This window comes from Bidens hawaiensis, unplaced genomic scaffold, assembly GCF_021521415.1.
Source record: "Bidens hawaiensis isolate Kalapana, Puna unplaced genomic scaffold, B.hawaiensis_p1.1 tig00010126_1, whole genome shotgun sequence".
Taxonomy (NCBI): domain Eukaryota; kingdom Viridiplantae; phylum Streptophyta; class Magnoliopsida; order Asterales; family Asteraceae; genus Bidens; species Bidens hawaiensis.
Genome location: NW_027491765.1, coordinates 71,009 through 94,149, shown reverse-complemented (window position 1 = coordinate 94,149; position 23,141 = coordinate 71,009). Strand labels below are relative to the sequence as shown.

Sequence of the window (23,141 nt, the reverse complement as noted above, 5' to 3'; positions counted from 1 at the left end):
AAACCTAAGGTATGTTAATTTAACAATTGCATTACTCAGATTCGTCATTCTAGGGTTAGATTAACCCTAAAATTGTTCAAATCGACCAAATCGGGTCAAAACCCAAAAAGGGTATGGGTTATTATGCTTGATTATGATGAATAGATTGTTGAATGTTTGATGGTTAGGGATTAACTGAAAGAAACAATTCGGGTTTTGGGTGTTAGAATAAATACCCGACAAACCATTAAACCCAATTGATATAACCGATTAGAAACGAGGGTTCGATTCTAAGTAAGTTAGAAATCGGTATTAAAAACACGAGCCATGCACAAAACAACACGAGCCGTGGTCAACCAAAAGTCAAACATCAAAGGAATTGAACCAGAAGCTGCAGCACGGTAGCGTGCTCCTGAAAGCACGCCGCCGTGCTTTTCCTTCTGTTTCAGCAAATTGAAAATTTTTCATAAGTTCTGACTAATTTAGGTTTAAATTGCAGATGGCCGAGTATAGGGAAGAAGTTCATGCATTTTTAGTCTTCACCGGACATGATGCAAGAGATAGGCAAGCCAATGCAAGACTAAGCCACTTGAACAGGCGAATCCCTAAACCAAATTTCTATGCTTGCCAAGACACCCTACGCCAAGTTAATCAATGGAACCGATACAACATGTTTGTGACGGGGCCGTGGAAGAGGGTTTTTGAGCAAACAGGAGAGGCCGTAACGGAACTAACAAAGGAATTCTTAGCATCCTTTAACATAAAGAAGAAATTAGATATGTGGGATAAAGATGCAATTGAGTTCAGGTGTGGAGGTGTGTGGCGCAGAACGTCTTTCACCAAACTCGGGATTGATATGGGAATTTACACAAAAGAAGAAACAGAACAAGTAATCTGGACCCACGCAAGGGTAGCATTTGAAAAGGAAGACAATAACTGGTTTGGAGATACACAGACACGAGCATGGGAATTGTTGGGCTTCGAGGATGAAACAAACCACATCAATGAGTCGAAAAGCACAGCCACGAGATCCATTGATGAAATATATTCACCAGCTACTAAGCAAGACGCTAACAACACGTAGAAAAAATAAAGGAGTGGTGAATTTACGGGATTTGTGGGCACTTTACTGCATAAGAAATGAAATTGATTGCAACATTACTTATCTCTTTTGTCAACTTTTCAAAACTAATGCAACAGCTGAATGTCCAAGAACTCCACTCTTCGGTGGCGCATGGATCTATAAGCTTTACGAAGCTTATAATGTAGACGTGGAAGGGACCGAAAATCCGAAACCTATTGCTCTTGACCTCAACCTCTGTTACAAGTTGCAGATAGCTCAAATCCTTAGTGTAAGACCAGAAATTTGGAGGTTCGTGAATAGCCGCGGCCACATATGGGACCCGAAAAGCCAGTTGGAAATGATGATGGAAGACGAACGGAGAAACATAATAGAAGCTGAGTACAAACGAACAAGGATCCGTTTGACCTGGACACAGGTAACTGACGATTGACGGCACAGGTAGGTTGGGCATGGGCACAGGCACGGGTTGGCATTATTTTATTAACTTATTATTATGTGTGTTTTGAACAATTTACTTTTCATCGTACTTGCTTATTTGTGTTTATGTTGGTTTGGATACCGTTATGGCCATGAGTGCCAAAGACATTATGCTAGGTACTAATTTAGCCCGAAAGGGCAAAGGGATGGATGATTCCATACCCAATTTTCAGCATTTTATGCTTGGTTGTTTGCGAATGTTTGCAGTTTTATTTTGCACAGGTACAAAAACAGGAAAACGGACGAAAAACAGGGGACGCTCTGTCAAAATTTTGTTAACCCGTAGGGAAGTAACTCTCCATTTCTACCCATAAATTAGAATTTTTTTATTTTCATGAATCTTGTCACATTGAGGACAATGTGAGATTCAAGTATGGGAAGGGGAATTACTTGACCAACTGTTTGTCCAACTAATTATAAAAATTCTCTAAAACAAATATTTTTGCAACAGACAAAGATTATTATAAACCTAAAAAGAAATTCAAGAAATTTTTTTGCAAATAACCAATCATTTAAAAGTGAAAAAGTAAGAAAAAGTTTTGTAATATTGAGAATAAATTTATGCAAAATATGGCGTTAATACCCAATTCCTCCGTTACTGTGAGATAAACCTCATGCCGTATAAATATTTTTTTCGGAAGCTTTGAGTGAGTCATATGTTTCATGTGATTTAGAACTTGTCGCAATTATTCATTTCAAGACCGAACGAAGAGTTGTATAAGGAAGAAGGTAATATTTACACAATTCCATCAAACCCATTACCAAAATTACAAAACCCAAAAAAAAACGATCACTTTATCCATTTTCACCGGTAAAATACAACACTGGTCTTTTACCGGCAGACCCTAAAGAACTGGAAATGCATTCTTTCGATTTCAATTTCCTTTGCTGCATACACTTCACAAAACCTAGGTTGCCTCCAGAACTTAGGGAGAGAATCTTTCTCTTTAGCAATGAGGTGAGGAAAAAGTGGCGCCAAAACGAACAAAGGCCACCATTCTGTGGAATTTCCAAAAACGCAACGAAGAGAAGAGCAAAAAGATATGAACGATGTTTAGGTTGCGGAAACTGGTCCCACGAAGGAAGATGTAGAAAAAGTCAAACTCAGTCTCAGCATGAATATACCGAACTAATGAGGGTGGAGGCTATTAGGCTCAAAGCCGAACGATCCATTAGAGTTGTAAGTTATATTCAGAACATGATTGAGGAAGAATTGATCCACATCCTCGATAAAACTGGTCTTGACGATCTGACCTTAAAAGAGTCATTAGGTACTTAAAAAAAACTCTCGGATAAAAAGGAGCTAACCATCGAAGACATCTCAAAACTCCCAACAAACATTGAAAGTTGTATTTACCATTAACCCTTGAACCACCATAAAATACCAATTCCGACTCACACTAAACCAAAACCCCTTTTTACCTTATGATCTATGCAACCCTTCAAAAAGGTAGATATTTGAACTTGTTGCAAGCTTATTTATCACAGGTTGCATTTTGGCTAAGAGTGTTCACATATTTACATCACAGGTATGATCAGATATAAAACCGAGTGTGAGTGAACATTGTGAGAACGTGACATTTTGCATAAACGGAAACTCATAAAAACAAAAGTTCTCTCTTTTATCACTAACATAAAGATTGGTTATTTTGTTTCATCTTCTTGAAGCTCACTTAAGGGGTAGCTATGATCTAAATTTGCTGTTTTTAGAGGATATTTATTAGAGGATTGCTTGAGGACAAGCAATGTTCAAGTGTGGGGATGTTTGATGTAATATAAATATACATCTTTTCGGCATCAAATAATCTCTAAAAACTGCAATTTCTATCCAATAACATAGCATAAAAGACTACTTATCATAATAAAACATAATTTCAGGTGAAACCATGCCTCAAACGAAGAAACAAGCAAAAAGACGAAGAAAAACACAAGAAAACAAAGAAACACGCCCCCATGCCTCAAGAAACACGCCCCCATGCTTCTGACACAAGAAAAGACAAAATCTGGAAGCAAAAGCACGGGGCCGTGCTCATCATGCACGGGGCCGTGGACGAGAACACAGAAAAGACAAAGAAGAATTGAGCAAATGTCACTAAAAATCACGGGGTCTTGGCCACGTCACAGAAAAGACAAAACAAATCTGGCACATGTCATAAAAATGCACGGGGTCGTGCTCATCAAGCACGTGGTCGTGCCTCACCATCCAGAATGCCTATAAATAGTGCCTCATGTTGCACTCATTTGGTGTGCCTTGAAAAGACTTCTATCCGATTCTCTCTTATAAAAACACACACTAACACTCACATAGAAGGTTTAGTGAAGAGTTTGAAGGCTTGGAGGTCATCACCATCAACCATCATCATCATCCATCATCATCATCATTAAGAAGGAAGATTCATCTACATTTGGTTAGATTGTTCCAAGTTTAATCATGTATTTGTTATTATCATTCATCTTAATGTTTATCATCATGCTCATTATGAGCTAAACTCTTTTTACCATCTAAAATCTATGAAGAAGCTTTGTTTTACTTGATAATTATATAAAATATGTGGTGTAGTCTAGTAAAGTACATGGTTATATTACAATTATCTTTTGATGAGAAATGTTTCACCATCTTAAATCACTAATTCAAAGTTGATGGTTGTCAATTCCATTGGCAATCGTTCATGATCGATTCATGTTCTTGAAAGATAGAAATACTTTGATACATTATCGAAATATGGATCCTTATATTGTACTTAGAAATGATGAGATATAAGTTATGATGTATTTTTCTAAACCTTGGTAATCTGAAAATGGCTTTGCTTAGGATATCAAATTAGTTAAAGAAATCATATGTTAATGGAATGTGTAATTATAACCTACATAAATCAACCAAGGGGAGGTTGTGTGACTAAACTACAACCACCCGAAGTTATTAGAATTGGTATTTGATAAATCGAAGTCAATCCTAATCTTTCTACTTTACGAAACTACTTGCCAACTTAAATTGACATCATTGAGATGGCATGACATTAGGAAAGTGTGGACTTTAAAATGCGCATGCTATCTCCTTAGTGCCAAAGATGCTCACTTAAGGTTTAAGGAGCTATCTATCATATATTATTATGGCAAGTTTACCACATGTTCAAATATTATTTATCAATGCTAAAATGAAGTGGATTCTTGATCTTAGATGGTAACCTTCGCATAATTGAACAACTCGTTTAGAATCTCTTTTCTTGGTCACCTATATATTATATATATAAGTATTTATATTTTATAAGAAGTTTGAAGAAAATTAACCCCAAAATGATTAAAACCTCCGATTAAAGTAAACAACGATTCATTATTAGAAACATTTGTGTCCACGGATCGATACTTGGTTCTTATCAATACTATTCTACATATACGATAGGTACACTTGCCTATTTTGTGTGTGTTTAGTATTTGTAGAAATCACTTTTATAAATTTAAAACACGATCTTGTGCAAAAGCAAATCATTCCATCCTTCTATAATTTAACCGCACACGCACAAGCACAAGCACATCAAGTATGTTAGTATGTATAATTCAAAGATATATCAGTAAAACTATGCATCTTTTTATGTATTTTGGTTAATGTGTGTTTCTAAACTTAATTATGTTGCAGACTTTGGCATTTTGATTTTCATAATGTAATGGTCATGGAGACTTGTGTATTTAGCAATCTTTAAAGCATCAATGAATGCAATTTTTATATATAGGTATTTGCTGTTGTATTGCTGTAGTTTTTATGCATATCAAGGGGTCAAAATAGTGCAAACTTGTGTAGTGTATTGCTATCAAAATATTGCAGTTATATGCGTATTGAATTGTCAAAACATTGTCCATAATTATGCTGTTTTTTTTGTTGTTAAAAAGTGCAGTTTTTCTTCACATCGACTTGTCAAATACTGCTGAATTATGCGGTTTATTGTTGTTAAAATAGCGCAATTTGATGTCAAAATAGTGCAAAATTGTGCGATTTATTGTTGTCAAAAATATTGCAGCTTTTACGTATATCGAATTGTTAAAATAGCGCAATTAAGTGAAAATTTATGCGGTTTATTTGTTGTTAAATAATGCGTTTTTTCTTATGCTAAGCAGATTGATTTATCCAACAAACTTTTGAGTTTTGACTACCATTTATAGATGCATACTTTCTATTCTCTTTAAATAATTTGCATAAAAAGATGCAAGATTAGAAAGTATCAACTTCAAGACAAATGAAGCAACCTTACCAACTTCATCATTGTTACTACAACTTAAATATTAATACATACAAACAAAAATAACAATAATGGGTTGTTTGGCATTAACAATAATAGCTTGACATTAAGAACTATATATTAACATTAGAAGCCATAGTTTTACAACTAAACACTAACACTCAAACAACTAAAAACCACCATATAGCCAAGACAACAATTAGTTAACTTAAAACATATTGTTTGTTCCAATTGGACCTTGACAATGAGAGTTGCTCCTTCAATTTTTTTTTCTCCTCCATCAGTAGTTTGTTCAACTCCAAATTTTCAATCTTCAAATCTTGATATCTACTTGAACTTTCTCTAATGTCATTGTACTTTGAATTGCCTTTCTCTCTTAGCACCTTGTCAACATCCTCTTTCCACATAAAGAATTAACGGTCCATTCCCTACTAAGAATAATCATTAGATATATCACATTAAAAATTGACATCTGATTAGTAGAATGAAAAGGGACTTACCGGCCAAAGAGAGCACCCATAAACTTCCTTCCCAGCTCGAGAACTTCTACTTCCAGCAACTCGAAGGATTGCAAGCTTTTCGTGATTGCAGACTTGAAAGATTTTAGGGTTCTTGTGAGCTACGTACAGAAGATGAAGATGAACTCATAGTGATTCAATGATTTTAGGGTTCCAGCTGGATGCATTAAAAGAAATTGTTTACTAACTGATCAAATATGTTGTGTTTGCTAAATTGATATTAGGGCTCACATTTATAAAGTGTTCTTTGTGCCTCGTTAATCCACATAATACTAAATAAAAAATAAAAATAAAAATATATCCATGTAAGCGGGTCCACGTAAGCAAAAGCTAACGAGATCTAACCTCATTAGTGAAAAGCTTCTTACCGGCCAATAGTTTGAAAGTTGAGACTGTTGTGGTATATTTTCAAAGTTTGGCTCTGCGCCGGCCAACAGTGCAAAGTTTGGGTTATTAAAATCCAAAAAACCAGAGAAGTAATATGACACCTAATAAAACACTAGTTCTTATTTTGAACATATAATAAATCACTTCATCCTCAATATTTTCTTGTCGTTGCAAATCCAGATTTACCCTCGTCGGAAAGTTTTCAGGCAACAATCTCCTTTTCTCCTTTCTTATCTTTTTTACTTCTCATTATTTCACAGGGGTCGATGTCAAAATTTTACAAAGGTCGATCGAGATTTGAACATATATATCACGAATAAAATTAAAATTTCACAGGGTCGGCCGACCCCCGTGCCATAGCATTGGGTCCGCCCCAGAGCACAATATCATTAGCGATCATCATGCGCCATGTGATTACCTCATGAACGACATTTTTTTGAAAAGCTAACTTAAAATAACACATCTTTGGGTTAGAAAAGCCTACCCAAAAAACACAAAGAATTACATGTAGAGAAGAGGGTTTTAAGCCACTCTACCCAGTTTAAATGAAACTTATAATTACGAGATGAAACCCATAAAAAGAAACCGAAACAATCGAATAGAAAATATGATCTTTATAATCTTCACGAGAGCCAAAAATAACCTCGTTTCAAGTTCTCCAAATGAACCACCAAGTAGTAAAGACAATTGCCTCGACCATATCGTTTTTCTTTTTCAACCATCTAGAGGAATCTAACTAATTAACCATACTTTCCGGACCTTTATTGGAAGGATACACCACATCCAACCACCAGTCGCGTCCCAAATCCTCCCAGCTTGAAGACAACCTCCGAACACATGATCCAAAGTCTTCACCGAATTCGGGAAAACCGGACAAATGATAAAAGGAATATCCATACCTTTGAATTTGAGATTTTGTCTAGTAGGGATACTATTCGAAAGCAAACGCCAAACCAATATATTTACCCTTTTAGGCACAAACTTGTTCCATCTCGTCGGACGCGAAGCATCGGGGAGCTCCATTCGATCAAGGTACAAACGAACACCTTTAACCAAAAACTTTGACAACTCATCCATGACTACAACAAAAACAAACGAGTTTGCGCGGACCCTTGTGTACCCCCACAGGTGCTCGAACACTTCTCAGTTCTAACGTACATATATTCGATTATCTCTAAATATTTCTTGGGTACCTCTCTATCCTCAAGACTATTCCAAATTACTTGACGCGACACACTGTCGTATGCTTTCCAAGGTCAATGAACACTATATGTAGATTTCGCTTCTCCTCGCTTCAATCTCCTTAGATTGTGTTTAGCCTCCGCAATAGACTTCCTTGGCATGAGTCTAAACCCGTTAATTGTAACTTGAGTTTCTAGTCTTAATTACTCTTTCCCATAATCTCATAGTGTGACTTAGCAACTTAATCCCCATGTAAATCCCACAACATTAGGGTCTCCTTTTGTTATTGCATAAAGGAACTGCTACACTAGTCCTCCACTGATTTTTGGCATATTTTAGGTTCAAAAGATAATAGTTAACCAATGGACCATGCTCTCCTAGACACTTTTACACCTCGATATGTATATTGTACAGACCGACTGCCTTTGCCCTTCTCATATTTTTAAGTGGTTTCCCACCTCCTCATGTGTGAGTAGTGGGTTTGTCGTTTTCTTCTCGGTAAGCCCTCCCTTATTTAAAAAGATTATGGAAGTAGGTTTGCTCTTGTGTTGGTAAGTCCTCAAGTGATAAACGTATTAATCAAGTTAGTAGTTGTAACAATATAGGTTAAACGAGTTGTAGACGGGTTCATGGGTCAACATATTTAATTAAGCAGGTTGATGGTTGACATGTTTTACTAAATGGGTTAAATAGATAGAACCCACCCGAACACAACTCGTTTAATCAAACATGACCCGTATTCTCAACGGGTTATATGCGTGTGTCCAAAACTGGTTATTGTCAGGTCTTCTAGGTGTTTCGGGTCGATTTTGAAATCCTAGAAAAATCTCATATTCACCCAAATAAAGTAATAAACCTTGACGACTCTGTTTGTTTACTCTATCGGAGGAAACCCTAAAGTAATCAATGGAGCTATTATCATCACCATCTCTCAGTTCATTCACATATTCACAGTCTTCCAAACAATATTATTATTCTTCCTCCTCTTTCATTCAAATCTCTAACCCAAAAACTACTCATTTCTCCGCCGGTAAGTTCAATTGTCAGTTATATTTCACTTAGTAATACTTGTTATTCAGCTAATTATTATTATTATTATTAGGGTTTATTAGTTTATCACCCTGTAGTGTAGGCTAGGGCTGTGCATGGTTCGGTTTGGGTCGGTTTTGGGCTATAACCAAACCAAATACCAAAACTTTATTTTGAAAACTGTTCGGTTTTGCTATTTAAGCTTGAAAATTTTAGGGAAATAAATTGGCCCTAAGTAATGATATTAGGCTTATATCGTTTTGTTAATTAATAACTAATTGATAATAGTATGCTTGTGCTAAAATATTTGAGTTACATATTTATTATATTTTTATTAATTACTTAAAATAAAAATGAAAAAGGAAAACCTAGAAATTCTGTTCGGTTTTCACAAAAAACATGAACCTAAACAGTCGGTTTTTGTTTCTGTTTGGTTTGGTTTGTTTTTTTTTTGGTTTCATGCATACCGGTGTAGGTCTAAATTAAGTTTCTTTTGTTGAATCAAGCTAAGTTTGCATATGCTGTATTTCGTGTTATTTTACGTTTGAATATGTATATGCTACGTCTACTACAGTTTCCCAAAGATATAAAGAGAGTATCTCTATTACTTTTATTAATATATATATATATATATATATTAATAATATTGTGACCCACTTCTTACATCTTTAACTTATCTCTTTCCTATATATGCAATCCTAAACACCTCCTTGATAATTAATTTTGTTTAAAAGTGATTATGTTTTTCAATATATTTACAGGTCTTAAGTTGAATTCAGAAAGATTTAAACCATCAAACTTTACAGTTAAAGCAGTTGTTGGTGACGCAACAGCTGTGCCGAACGATGCTACTGCAAATTCTGAGAATAGTGATGATGTGGTTGATCCTAAAATGGATAAAATATGTGACAAATTGATTGATGTTTTCATGGTTGATAAACCGAACCCTATTGATTGGAGAAGATTAATAGCTTTTAGCAGAGAATGGGATACCCTTCGACCTCATTTCTTTAAAAGATGTCAAAACCGAGCCGATAATGAAAATGACCCTGGAATGAAACACAAGTTACTAAGACTTGGAAGAAAGTTGAAAGAGGTAGTTAAAGTTAGTTAATTTTTATTGCTTGTTAATGGTTTTAAACTTTTAATTCAATAGTTTCACTAAATAAACCTATTTTGTGCAGGTAGATGAAGATGTTCAAAGACATAACGAACTTCTTCAAACTGTCAAAAATGCTCCTTCGGAAATTGGCGATATTGTTGCTAGACGACGTAAAGATTTCACAAAAGAATTCTTTATGCATCTTCATGCGGTTGCAGAGTCTTATTATGATAATGAGGTTGAACAAAATGGTACGACTCGATTTAATATGATATTTAATTAATCTATTTATGCTAATTCTTATATGTGTTTGTTTTATATGATTAGCGATTGCAAAAATTGGGAACGTGTGTTTGGCTGCTGTACAATCTTATGATACTGCAACCGAAAGCATTGAAGCAATTAATGCTGCAGAATTAAAGTTTCAAGATATTATCAATTCTCCTTCAGTTGATGCTGCTTGCAAGAAAATTGATAACTTAGCTGAAAAGAATCAGTTAGATTCTGCTTTAGTTTTGATGATTACTAAAGCTTGGTCAGCTGCAAAGGAGACAAATATGATGAAAGACGAGGTAATTATGATTTAAACGTTGATACTTTTAGTTTTTGGAATAATATGATCGATTGTTTGATGTTATGTGGCTAATGATAGGTGAAAGATATATTATATCATTTGTACATGACAGCAAGAGGTAATCTTCAAAGGCTTATGCCGAAAGAGGTTCGGATTGTTAAGTATCTTCTAACTATAGAAGATCCTGAGCGGTTGTTATCTGCGTTAAATGACGCTTTTACCCCTGGTGACGAGCTTGAAGGAAAGGATTTCGATAATTTGTATACGTATGTGGTGCATCACATTTCTATATCAAATATGATTATAAGTTTATATTGTTTAAATAATATTAATAATGGTGATTTGAATATGTTATATGGGTTTGTAGGACACCGGAGAAGTTGCATACATGGATCAAAGCGGTGGTGAATGCTTACCATTTTAGCAGAGAGGGAACGCTGATAAAGGAAGCTCGGGATCTTATGAACCCTAAAATAATTCAAAAAATGGAAGAGATCGAGAAGCTGATCCAAGATAAGTTCATGTGAATGTTCATTGAAGTTGAAGTGCCTTTTTTTATTATTTATTACCAAAAAATGTAATTTTGTAGAAGTATTCGTTATTAGTAGTTTATACTATGAGAATAGATGAAAGACGGGGTTATATATAAGCGAGTGTGGTGTAACCACGATTGAAGTCATTTGACTCTTTCACGATGTCGAGTCTAGGATGGACCATAGTTGATCATGCTCAGCATGATGTGAAATGGTTTTCAAAAGTTAATTTTAGGTAATGTGATATATGTATCCCTAAGCTTTTAGTGTGATCTATGTTGTGATTGTATTTTCGTCATACTTCAAAATATAAAGGGTTTTGTGGAAACAAGTTAAGGGGTTTGACACCTCTATTTTTTTTTCCTTTTAATTATTAAATTAATCCTCTCTTTATATCACATCAGTTATCCCATCTTTTCAAATCACTCGTACTGTTACGTCTGTATACACATGCTATGTGCCCGTAAACATTTGCATAACATGTGTTATATGGCCTATACAGACAGTTGTATGCATGTTGAATATGTGATATGCGTCCGTATGCATGTGCTATAAGGTCGTATAATACGGGTACAATTGGCAATATTCTTTTTGGTGCGATTTGTATAATGTGAAATTAACTATTTGATCAACTTTTGTAATGGTTAAGATTGAGGCATCCTTAAGAACCTTGATTATTTCAAGAACACACGCAAATGCGTGGTGTGTGTTGAAATTGAAAAACGAATAATGAAAACTTTGTGGTGTGTGTTGAAATTGAAAAACGAATAATGAAAAATTCATGTTCGAAATTATTTTTATGGCTTTGATTTGAATTGATGTTCATTTATAACACAAGCTTTTTAGACCAGAATTTGATATCACCTGATAATCAAACATTACCTGACCTGCCCGTTTTACCAAGCTTACTCCCATTGTAAGTAGAGGTGTACAAAAAAACCGGTTAACCGAAAACCGAACTGAACCGAACTGAACCGGTTCGTTCTCAAACCGCCGGTTCGTATAGCGGTTTGAGTTTTTTTTTCAATAAACCGGTCTGAACCGGTCTTGATCTTGGGTAGTTTTATGCTTAAACCGGTTTCTAAACCGAACCAGTTTGACCCAAACCGGTTTGGAATATGCAAAAACCAAACTGGTTCACTTTGTTAAAAAAAACTGGTTTTGTACACTTCTAATTGTAAGTATAGACTCCAAGAAATTGCATTTTTGTTAAAATTTGCTTAAAGCTGTTACTTTATAAATTAATAATAGATCTCTAAACATTATGTAGACCATATGGTTAACAGATACTACCAATAAACCTAAATAACTTTTGTGTTCTAGTTATCGTCTCTGGCAACCTTAAGAAAAGAAAAAAAGCGACAATTCTGTGGCGATAAAAACATACACCCATCATGTTGACTTAAAGGCGCTGAAACAAACACAATAACGATGATTGTGTTGTTGCAATAAAATCCAAACCGACACACTGTAAGAGCATTGTCGCCTTCAACATACAACCAAAAAAAACATCATTTTAGATATTAGTCTTTACCTCGTACATGCATCAATACAGCAATTGTAGAAAACAAAATGCACATGCATCAGATAAATAACAAACATAAACGAGGCCCGCCCATACAGGTACATATACGACACATTGACAAAACGGAAGTCCCAGGAAATTTAAAAGTGAACCCGGGGTTTGATGTCCACCTTAGCCTAAACAGTTTAACGATTAAATATGCATTTCGCGTTTTGTAAATAATCACATTGTCATGTTATGTTGCAAGCCATTTTTTTGATTCTGCCGCATCGCCATGGGTAATCCCCTAGCATTCCTCAATGGAGGACTTTTATCGTTTTTGTTTTTTTATTTATTATTATTACTTTTGAATTTTCTATATTATGGTGCAAAGTAAAATCAGCTTCATTTAAGAATTTTTCTAACTCAAAAAGTTGTTAAAAAGAAAACCAAACTATAAAAAAATAATGATTAATCAAGTTTATGTGTTACTATTTAGTTTTCTTAATATATGTTTGAATATATACATTGGGTTTTCTATTCCAAGCAGTTTTTAGTTATACTAATAGTTGTTGAGAAAACACTCGGTATCTATACCATCCACCAATTATCTATGCATTACACAAGATAAATATGGAATCGACTATATATGTAATAAATAACAAACGTGTAGCACTATCCACGTATATAATCAGTGGTGGATCATGAATTTTTTCCAATAGGCTCATTGTTCGGGTCAGTTTGACGGTTTAAATCATTCCGACGGTTCGGATCGTTTTGATGATTCTGGTCAGTTCACTGGACCAAGATTAAAATTTTACTAAAGATCATCTTTGCTTCCTCGAAATAATGACCAAAACTTTCTGTTAGAAAGGCTAGTCTATCTTTCTTTATTATCTTATAACATGTAATACATAGCAATCGCACGATTCATATAATTGCATGCTAGCTAGGTTGCTACATATAGCAATTATTCAAATTGTGTTGATTTTAAAGTCACATAATTTTGTGCAATGTAAACACACTTTAGCTAATCAAGTGAATATCACAACTTTTAAACTTGGGCCAAGCAGAATATAGCAAGTAACCAATAGTAAAAAATAAAATAAAATTAAATAAAAGGAAAAGCTAAAAGTGGGATTTGAACCCGGTTTATCACTGTGGCAAAGCAAGGTGTTTACCACTAAACCATGGTTAAACTTTGTTTATGGGTTCACTCTCGTATATTTTATAAAAAAACGTTTTATATAAATTTCGAAACTCAGTGAATCGGTGAACCCGCACTAGCACCACCCAATATTTTACATTACTAACAACAAGATTTAGTATGATGTTAAATTGGTACTTTGATACCTAGGAAAAAAACATTATTGATTAGTTATACTCTCTCATTCTAAACCTTACTAAGAATTCTAGTGTGAGAAAACTTAATCAAGGAAAAAACATACAATGTGGATAATGCTTCTCTCAACCTCTCATCTCCACCTAAACTTAATTGTCTCTTGTCCCTCCGCTTACGTGTTGTGAATGCTCTAACTAGGACGACACATTCGGTCATGTCACATATTATGTATTTAAGGATGAATCCAAGTATGACAGTCATTATTATGTGATTTTGATCCGCCTACCCACCCGAAGTAAATATCACACGTATGAACTCATACATTGTGTTTAAACCAATATTAAGTAAAATTTATATCTTTACTTAAAAACTGCTTTCGTATTGAACGAAGCTACAACGAAACTAGTTTGATCGAGCTAGCTAGATAACTGAAATATTACAACAATGAGCAAAACTAAAGTTACAATAACTCTAAAAAAATTATCAAATTACAAGAAACTAAAATAGCTAGCTTAGTGACAAAAGTTACAATCTCAAAGATCCTATCCACAAAACTTAGTTCCAATAAAATGTTCAAATTTAACACCTACATTAACTAATACAAGAAAAGAAAATTCCCATCAAAGTCCAATTAATTGGCCAAGTTTGTATCCATGAAGAATGATCAGTTGGATGGAACATGATAGTATCTGCCTCTGCAAGTACATCTATACACCACTGGACATGACTCAGTCATGGAACACTTGAAACTTATCATCACTCTCCTACAAGGAAAACATGGACCGCACGCGTGTGAACAGTCCGGTATGCTTGATCCTGTTGGATATAGTTCCATCCCAAGCTCTACACGTTCTCCTTCCTACAAAATCATGATTTCAACTTATTCACAATCTTTAATCAATGGAAATTAAAGCCTGAAAACCCGAACGCTGGTTTTTATTATCATAGTTTTACTGGGTACGTTTGTTTGTTATACGCAAAAAGAATTTGTAACTAATTTTGGAGGGAAACAAACAAACCTTAGGATGTTTTTGACTTGGGGATCCACTATGACCACCTTGTGCTTAATAACTAGTAACTAAAATACAAGTAGAAAAGTGTACTAATGAGTAATGCAATTTCAAATAAAACAACATAACATAAGTATAATAATAATATTTTTAATTATATATTATGTTAGTATTTTGCTCTTACAATGATGGGGATGGAGACTTTCACCAAGGTTAAGTACTAAGAAAACAATAGTCACAACAAGCAAGATATGGGAATATATGTTCTTCATGTTGTAAAGTTTGTGGCTCTCTTTTAGGGTTTTACAAGACAGTATATGTGTGTGTTTGTGTGAGAGAGATGTGAAGAGTAATGTGGGAAATAATTTATTGTGAAATTAACCAAGAGATTGAGGAGTTAAAGATTCAGAGGGGTTGGAGAATAAGCAGGCATGCACATCAATATATATGCACACATGCTACAAGTGAAATAGTGTGCTTATAATTAATGCAAGGGTTACATTTGATTCACTTCACATGATTCTTGGCCACACCCTCTTAAATTTGTTTTCAGTTAATTTCAAGCTGTCAAAAGTTGCCAAAAATTTGAACCAAAAAACATGACCAAGATTTTGGATTCTAGGAACGTATAGTCTCATTCTGGTAGATATTAATGCTACTTTGGATGTCGTTCAATAAAAATTAATGCTAGTTTGCTCTTACAAGCTCATTGGGTGTGCTCTTCTTTTTCTTTTATTCCCCCCCCCCCCTTTAACAGTCATCGTTAACAAGAAACTCACGATCCTTAAATTTATAATAGCTTAAGTTCGTCTCGTTTCAAGTCCTACAATTATAACTCTAGCTCAATTGTGAGTAATTTTACAAACTTGTCGCATTCGGTTTGTGTACATGTATATAATCTTAACAATAGTGCCTCAGTGGTAAGGAGGTGAGAATCTATTATGGAGGTCAAACCCCGGCATCACCCAATTTTCTTTGGGACTCGTGCTTTACATACATCATGTTAGTTGTGAGACCGGTTTGTGGGAATGACCAGTGGTGCGTGCACCATAACATATTTATATATACACAGTGTATGTATGTATGTATTATTTAGTCATTTTATCGTTAATTAGTATATATAAAATTATGAATATTTTGTACTTTTATATTATAACTTATAGATTTATTTTTTTATATTTAAGTAAATCACTCGTTTAGACTTGCTAACCTAATCATAAAACTTAGGCTCAACCTTATTTATTAGGCTATACGGTATATACGACATTTTACCATGGAGCGCCTGATATCGAAAGAGAGGCACCGGGGAACACCCCCTCCCCCCCCCTAGAGGGGTCGCTGATATGGAGTTGAGCGTGAGATTCTCCACACAAATCACACCATCCCTTATCCCTTTTCAATATGATTTTTTTTAGATCCAACTATTTTCATTTTAAAATTAATTATTATTTTATTTAAAGTTGAAGGAAAACAAGAAGTTGGGTACTTTCTTATGAAGTGAAGTGGAATAGAGTGTGATATGACGTTGACGTGTCACGGTTTGGATAGACGCAAAAAGATGAGTATATCTAATAGCTTTAGTTGAGACACAATTTAGATTTGAACTTGACTCAAGCTCAATCAAACAAGTCGATTTAGAGTAGCTCACGTACGAATCGGCATGTTTACACTAGACATATTAAATGAGTTTCTAATAGTGTACCGATCACTCTTCTACAAGCATAAATTAGTCATGCTATAAGTATTTTTCTTATGTATAATATATATGCAAGGTTTATGTAATGTCTTACAATAAATATAAATGATAGAGTTTTACAAGATTAAACAAATAAGTACATCTTAATATTCTTTAGACAATCCTCTATGTGGGGGCATCGAAGCTCTCCCCAGTGACACGTCAGTGCCACATAAGCACCGAGATCATCGAAGCCCCAACCAATAATGTCCCGTTATGGTATAATACTCATTGTTGCCTCTATATATACATATATATATATGTATGTGTGTGTGAGAGGTTGAGAGAGCAAAGGCGCCCAACATTATGAAGATCCTACCCACCGCGCCTCACCTTCCGCACCCCCCCCCCCCCTCCCGGCGGTGTTTCACCTCCACCGAGCCCATAGTGGAGGGTCTTATAGTCCAAACGTTGCAAATACTCAAATAACAACTCAAGTGTTACAATCAACGACATTAGCCACGAGGAAGAAATGACATCTGTCATTCTGTTGTAACATCAATTAATAAATAAAAAAATAACCGACAATTTGGGACATGAGTGTACAATAAAATTGCCAATAACTATTACAGCATCAATAATGCCACGTCCTTTTACACTCTGTGTACCTTTTTTTTTTTTACTTATTTGGTACAGATGTACAACCCAATTTGTCTATATATAGTAACTTATAGGGACATATATGTCACAAACTTTATATGTATAAGTGTATAATCATTAAAAAATGTTCAATTTTCTTTTATGAATTAAAAAAGCAGCTGTTTGTAAGCCTTTGTAACATTTAACAGACTTGCAAAGTTTAATAGTAGCATGAAATCGAAGATTCGGTTTAGAATTATATATGGAGCATTTACTGATTTTAGGACATAAATATTAGATTAGATTCACTCACGGGGACTGACACAAGATAAAAATAAATCGTGGAAAAGGGGGCAAAGGGTAAATTTAAGGAGCTAGCTGACATAAACGTGAAGCTTGTCAGTGTCTTTACTTCTCAATTTTTCATTCTTTCCCATGGGGTAAATCGGTAATTTAATTTTTTTTAAACCAACAAAGCTAGGACACCATGATATATTATTGGCAAAAGATCATCCTCGCCGTGATCATAGATAGCGCCGGTTAGTCGGTGACCCAACCCTTAACCAATTTCGTGGGAAACTCAATGTCCGAAGACTTACTGTGGTAAAACCCCTGACTTACTCAAGACATTTTGTCACAAACAAGGCTCGAACCTATGACCTCCTATAAAAAAGCTATGATGGTATCGTTGGACCAATTGACCTCTGGCCGGTAAATTTCTTTTGAGATATAATATTGTAATCGACTTGTATCTTATCTTTCCAATGTTAAAACTACGAAAATATGAATATTCTTTTTTTATTGTTTTTTGAGCGGGAAAAAGGATTATCATTTCATTAAAAAACACTAGTAAGAAGCTAAATACATTATTGAATACGTATACAGAACTACAAAAACACGTAAAAAAACCAGTACTAAAAAGGTCTAAAATGAACTTCACCACACCAAACCTGAAACAACCAAGAAAATAATGACTAACGGAGGATAAGTAGGAGGAAACGCAAACCTCGAGCGAGAACTGGATCCGTAACCATACCAACCTCTAACCTCGAAGGGTTAATAGTCATTTTTTTCTGTTTTCGAAGAGGACACGCATTATGGTTGCTTGATGATGTTTAGAAAGCCTAACCTTATTAGAAAACTACTAACTTGATGATTTTTAATTAAGGGTTCCGACTTTCGATCATTATAGGTAGGGATGGTAGTGAAACCCGACCCCGATGAGAAAACTCTAAACCTGACATAATTGGGACGAGTACAACTTGTCCCATTAGGGTTTCAGATTAGTTTTGAAATTTTGTAGGTTTGGGACTGGTTTGGGGTTTCTAAAATACCCGATAATATTTACTCGTTTACCCGATTATACACCTAACATAACCTTTAGACTTTATGATTGTGGCATAAATGTGTTCGTAAAATTTTAATTGAGTTATTAGATTTTCTCTTAGAACAGCGACTTTCTTGTGTGTTATGCTACCGCAATCTTTAATTTTGAGAGGCCTGTTGCCCCACTCTGGCGAGACTATGTTGTTTTAATCGGGCCTACGTTGGCTTTAGAGTTTGGCTTGGGCGTTCCCCAGGAAACCATACAATCGGCTGCCATTTGACAGCCGATATGTTAACATAAGATAGGAATATGACATAACACACGGTGGGACTAAAACCCGGATGGGCTCCACCTAGCAAGACCTAGTTTAAACCCTTCATTTCTAATATCCACCCAAAATGACAGAAGTGAGAATCAAACTTGAGTCTCAATTAAAGAACTCAAACCACTTACCACTTAGCCACAAGTGATGAATAATTAAGTTATTAGATATAACAATTATTATCATTACCATTAGATATTATTAGTTATTCCAATATCAAATTCAAATAACATGATAGTTGACGTTCATCCATATCGAGGTGAGTCTTTGTGAATAAATATGCAAATATCTTATAGTTATATTCTAATTTTCAAAAATATTTTGGACGGGTTTATCCAACAGGTTCTTTTAGTCAAAACTCGATAGATAACCCGAAACCTAATGGGTATCCCAAAACCCGACGGGTAGTTACCCGATGGGGAGTAGAACGGGCTATGATAATCGGGTATGAGTTTGAGAATACTTATACCTGGTCCAAACCGACCCATTATCATCCCTAATTATAGATTTATAAGCATAATTTTATAATAAAATGTAAGTTTGAAGATTTATTCTTTTTGAATAATTGAAAATTCGAACCGACCAGTTTTTTAGACTATGTGTAGTGAGTGCTACAAAATGGGGGGATTTTAAATACGTGGCGCCTCGTCAAAAAATGAGAAATTTTCATTTTAGGGGTGTAATGGTCGTGCTATTATTATATTATTATTTTCGTTCATCACTAGATGACAAGTTCATCCCCCCCCTTTCTCTTATCACCCCACTTATTGTGTGTGTGTGTGTGGGGGGGGGGGGGGGGGGGTTGGTTTACCACCGGAAATTGCCCAACATCGCCTCATTACGTATAGCTAGAGGCGTACAAAAAGCTGGTTTGGGACCGGTTTTAGGCAAAAAGAACCGAACCGGTTTGGGTCAAACCGGTTCCTAAACCGACCCAAACCGTCAGTTACAGGACCGGTTCCCTTTAAGATCCACTAAACCAGTTTTTAAAACCTAACCGGTTTGAGGAAAACATGTTTATAAACCAAACCAAACCGACGTGATCATGCCGGCCTATCTTGCTTCTAAACCGGTTTATAAACCGTACCGGTTTTAGTCAAACCGGTTTTGACCAGCTGTTAACCAACCTGGCTTTGTACACCTCTACGGCTCTACGTATAGCCTTGAGTATCCTTTATGTGGGCTGGGCTGGGCTGGGCTGCCGTTTTGAGAATTTTCAAATTTTGGTCCGGGCTGATCCAACCAAACCCAACAGCACACTTTAAACCCGATAATACATGGCATGACAAACCTAAATTTATGAAAAACTTTTCCTAAAATTATTTGGGTTACTTATAACCCAATTAAACCTAAGTATATTTTGGGTAGTTCTATAGTTAATCCAAACAAACCTAATTGATTCATTTCGATTTTGATATACGGTGCAACGTTTTGCTATATACTAAGTCTGTGATATTTAGACTCAACCCTCATGTCCAAAACGGTGGCTTATCTGCTGTTGTTTAGCTTGCAAATTATGATGTATTGTTGTAGCAGTAAAATGCTTTGATAAGAGTAATGTCAGCCCGATCTGCATATTTTCCGGCAACACTAGCAAATGAATCGAAAAAGGGGGCACGTGAAAGTAACCATACTAAAAAACCTATAATTAATTGACACGAAACTGACATAACCAATAACCTGAACTTTCAGATGCTAAGGAGTAGTCACATTTCACAAAGCTCATGTGCCAGTTTAGACCCATTTACTTATGAACAGATTGATTAGAGTCGTGTGCTATTTCTAACGTCTCAAATGCTAAACTGAAAAAAACAATTTCTTCGAAGGTATACAAGTCAAACTATTCAAAGCTTTTACACAAAACATTTCAAATGCAAATATTAATGTGGTATAAGACATCTATATATGACTTTAAAATACATGTGATATGATGTTAATATGTATACTCCAATTCTGCAAACTCACTGAATGAGATCCACAAACAACCTCACTGTTGAACAAATTTCTAATATATATATATATATATATATATATATATATATATTCATGTGGTGAAAAATAGTCAAAAAGTGATGAACCATTTAGACTAGAAACATAATTACGTACCCTTTCATGGTGAAGTGATGCTAGAATCAAAATCTTGTAACTATATTTAATATTTGCTGCAAATACCATAAATATTAAATATAGTTAGCATCACTTCACCATGAAATCATTCGTTTATTTTCATCAAGTGCACATACATCATAAGACATCGAACGATTGAACCCCTAACTACACGATATTCATAAACCATTTTAAAAAACCTTATTATTAGATATTGTATTAGGGCTTAACTTAGAGAAAACCTAACGAATTTAACCCTAATACAATATCTACTACTTAGATACTACCGACAGTGTCCATGTCACCAACAACACTTGATATAAACATGTCTTTTGTGTTCCGCTTAAAGCAATTGTTGCGTATCTCGCCTTGCTTGCCGGTCAACACATTCATTTGGCCCATCTTCACCATCACATCAACAAACTTCTCGAAAAACAACGTTTGATTACCTGCAAAGCTGGTTACAATGGCTCGGGTTCGTATGTTAGTGTACAAATCTTGGTCTGTTCCAAGAACTCCTTGTTTGTTCACGAGATTGACAAAGTACTTGTTATCAAACACTTTTGGAGACTTAACGTCCAAGACCGTGGGGGCATTGGTGGTGGCGGTTGGGCAAGCGTCTTTAAGGGTGCTAGCGAAGGTTTTGTCCATGGTTGTGTCTTGTGTAGGGTAAAGACGTTGTGTGAAGGATGTGCAATGGGTGTCACCGATGGTGTGGGCCCCAGACATGGCACAACATCGGTGGTGTCAAAGTTTTTGGCGGCAAGGTTAGTTAATAGGGTATTGACCGGGACAAATGGTGATGGAAGATCGGAAAGGGTTACATTTCTTGTGGCAAATGTAAATCCATCTCTTCGACCTAGAGGAACGTTATACTTCGGACCGCCAGTCTAATATGTAAAAAAAAAAAGATGTTAAATTATGTAAATCATTTGTTAAAATATAAATGTATATGCTCGTATGTCCACGTATTCACGGCATTTTATATTATTGTTTATCGAGTAAATTACAAGGATGGTCCTTGTGGTTTGTAACAAATTAAGGATTTGGTCTTTAGCTACAAATTCTTTTAATGGTTCCTTAGACTCTACCCTTAACTTGCCAATTTTAACAATGAATGAAAAGGTTTACCAACACGATAGAGTCACGTGCAACAATGGTAGTGATATCTGAACACGATACACTACCCGCACCACATTCTTTGTGAACCCTACGACGAAGATCCTCAATGACATCAAATCCCCTCAAACGTAGGTTTGGTGGTGCTGTTTTCTCGCTATCAAGAGGTCCGCCTGCTGATCCATCCAATTGTACCAAGCCATCACAACCCTGATAGCATCATTATCATTATATAAGTGGAAATAAAACTATAAATTCCAATAAAGGCATAAAAATATAACTCATTTAACTCGTTACTATTGCGGTTTTAAAGTGATTATATGATTAATGTAACTAAAATTGTATAATCAAAAGATATTAACATTTAGATAATATATATGCTTTTATATATTTTTTAAAACTAACATATAAATATACCTGAACAAAGCAATCATGAAAATGAACTCTCAACAAAGAAGCAGCAAGACCAACATCCTTCTTGATCACCTTCTCCATTTGCTTTCTAATAATTGATTCCAACTTTGGACACTTACTTTCATAGAATTTCCAAGAAAACCCCTTCACCAATGGATGTTTTTGTGCTTCTAAACCATGCAAATGCATTACCATCACTACCAACACACCCACACCCAATGCAAATGTGTGAAAGGGCACTAATGTCATTTTAGAACCACCCATTGATGAATACTATGGTTTTCCTTTTTTGGTGTTCAAACCTACAAACTCCATGGACTACTTATAGCTGAGAAAGTTTCCTAAAAGCCCCTAACGGTTGAACTATTAACTTTTTAGTCCTTAAAGTTTAAACTGTGCATTGAATGTTGAATGATGTAGTCCATGTGCACATACATCATGAGGTCTTGGTCATCTTTGACGTTTGTGTTTGACATACTACATAAAATATTATATGATGAATTTTTATGTCTTTTATTTATAAAATAACAAAAAATATATATAGTTAGCTAGTATAATATAATACCAATAGTCTATCCTCTTCAAT

The 23,141-nt window shown here is 35.1% G+C and overlaps 1 protein-coding gene, 1 long non-coding RNA gene and 1 pseudogene across 2 annotated transcripts; 1 reads left to right on the top strand and 2 right to left on the bottom strand.

The window, feature by feature from the left end:
• The first annotated feature begins 8,749 nt into the window (after window positions 1–8,749).
• On the top strand, window positions 8,750–11,247 carry LOC143534280 (uncharacterized protein At4g37920-like). Its single transcript, XM_077028796.1, has 6 exons — window positions 8,750–8,889; window positions 9,650–9,984; window positions 10,073–10,241; window positions 10,318–10,562; window positions 10,643–10,830; window positions 10,932–11,247. Exons 1-6 carry the CDS (start codon window positions 8,766–8,768, stop codon window positions 11,089–11,091), a joined length of 1,221 nt encoding a protein of 406 aa, XP_076884911.1. The 5' UTR covers window positions 8,750–8,765; the 3' UTR covers window positions 11,092–11,247.
• A 3,536-nt stretch (window positions 11,248–14,783) lies between these two features.
• Window positions 14,784–15,419, bottom strand: LOC143534279 (uncharacterized). Its single transcript, XR_013135520.1, has 3 exons — window positions 15,138–15,419; window positions 14,963–15,021; window positions 14,784–14,802 (listed from the first exon to the last, which is right to left on the bottom strand). It is a non-coding gene; the product is annotated as an uncharacterized LOC143534279 (long non-coding RNA).
• Window positions 15,420–21,127: 5,708 nt separating this feature from the next.
• LOC143534278 (peroxidase 12-like) lies at window positions 21,128–22,885 on the bottom strand (annotated as a pseudogene).
• Window positions 22,886–23,141: the final 256 nt, after the last annotated feature.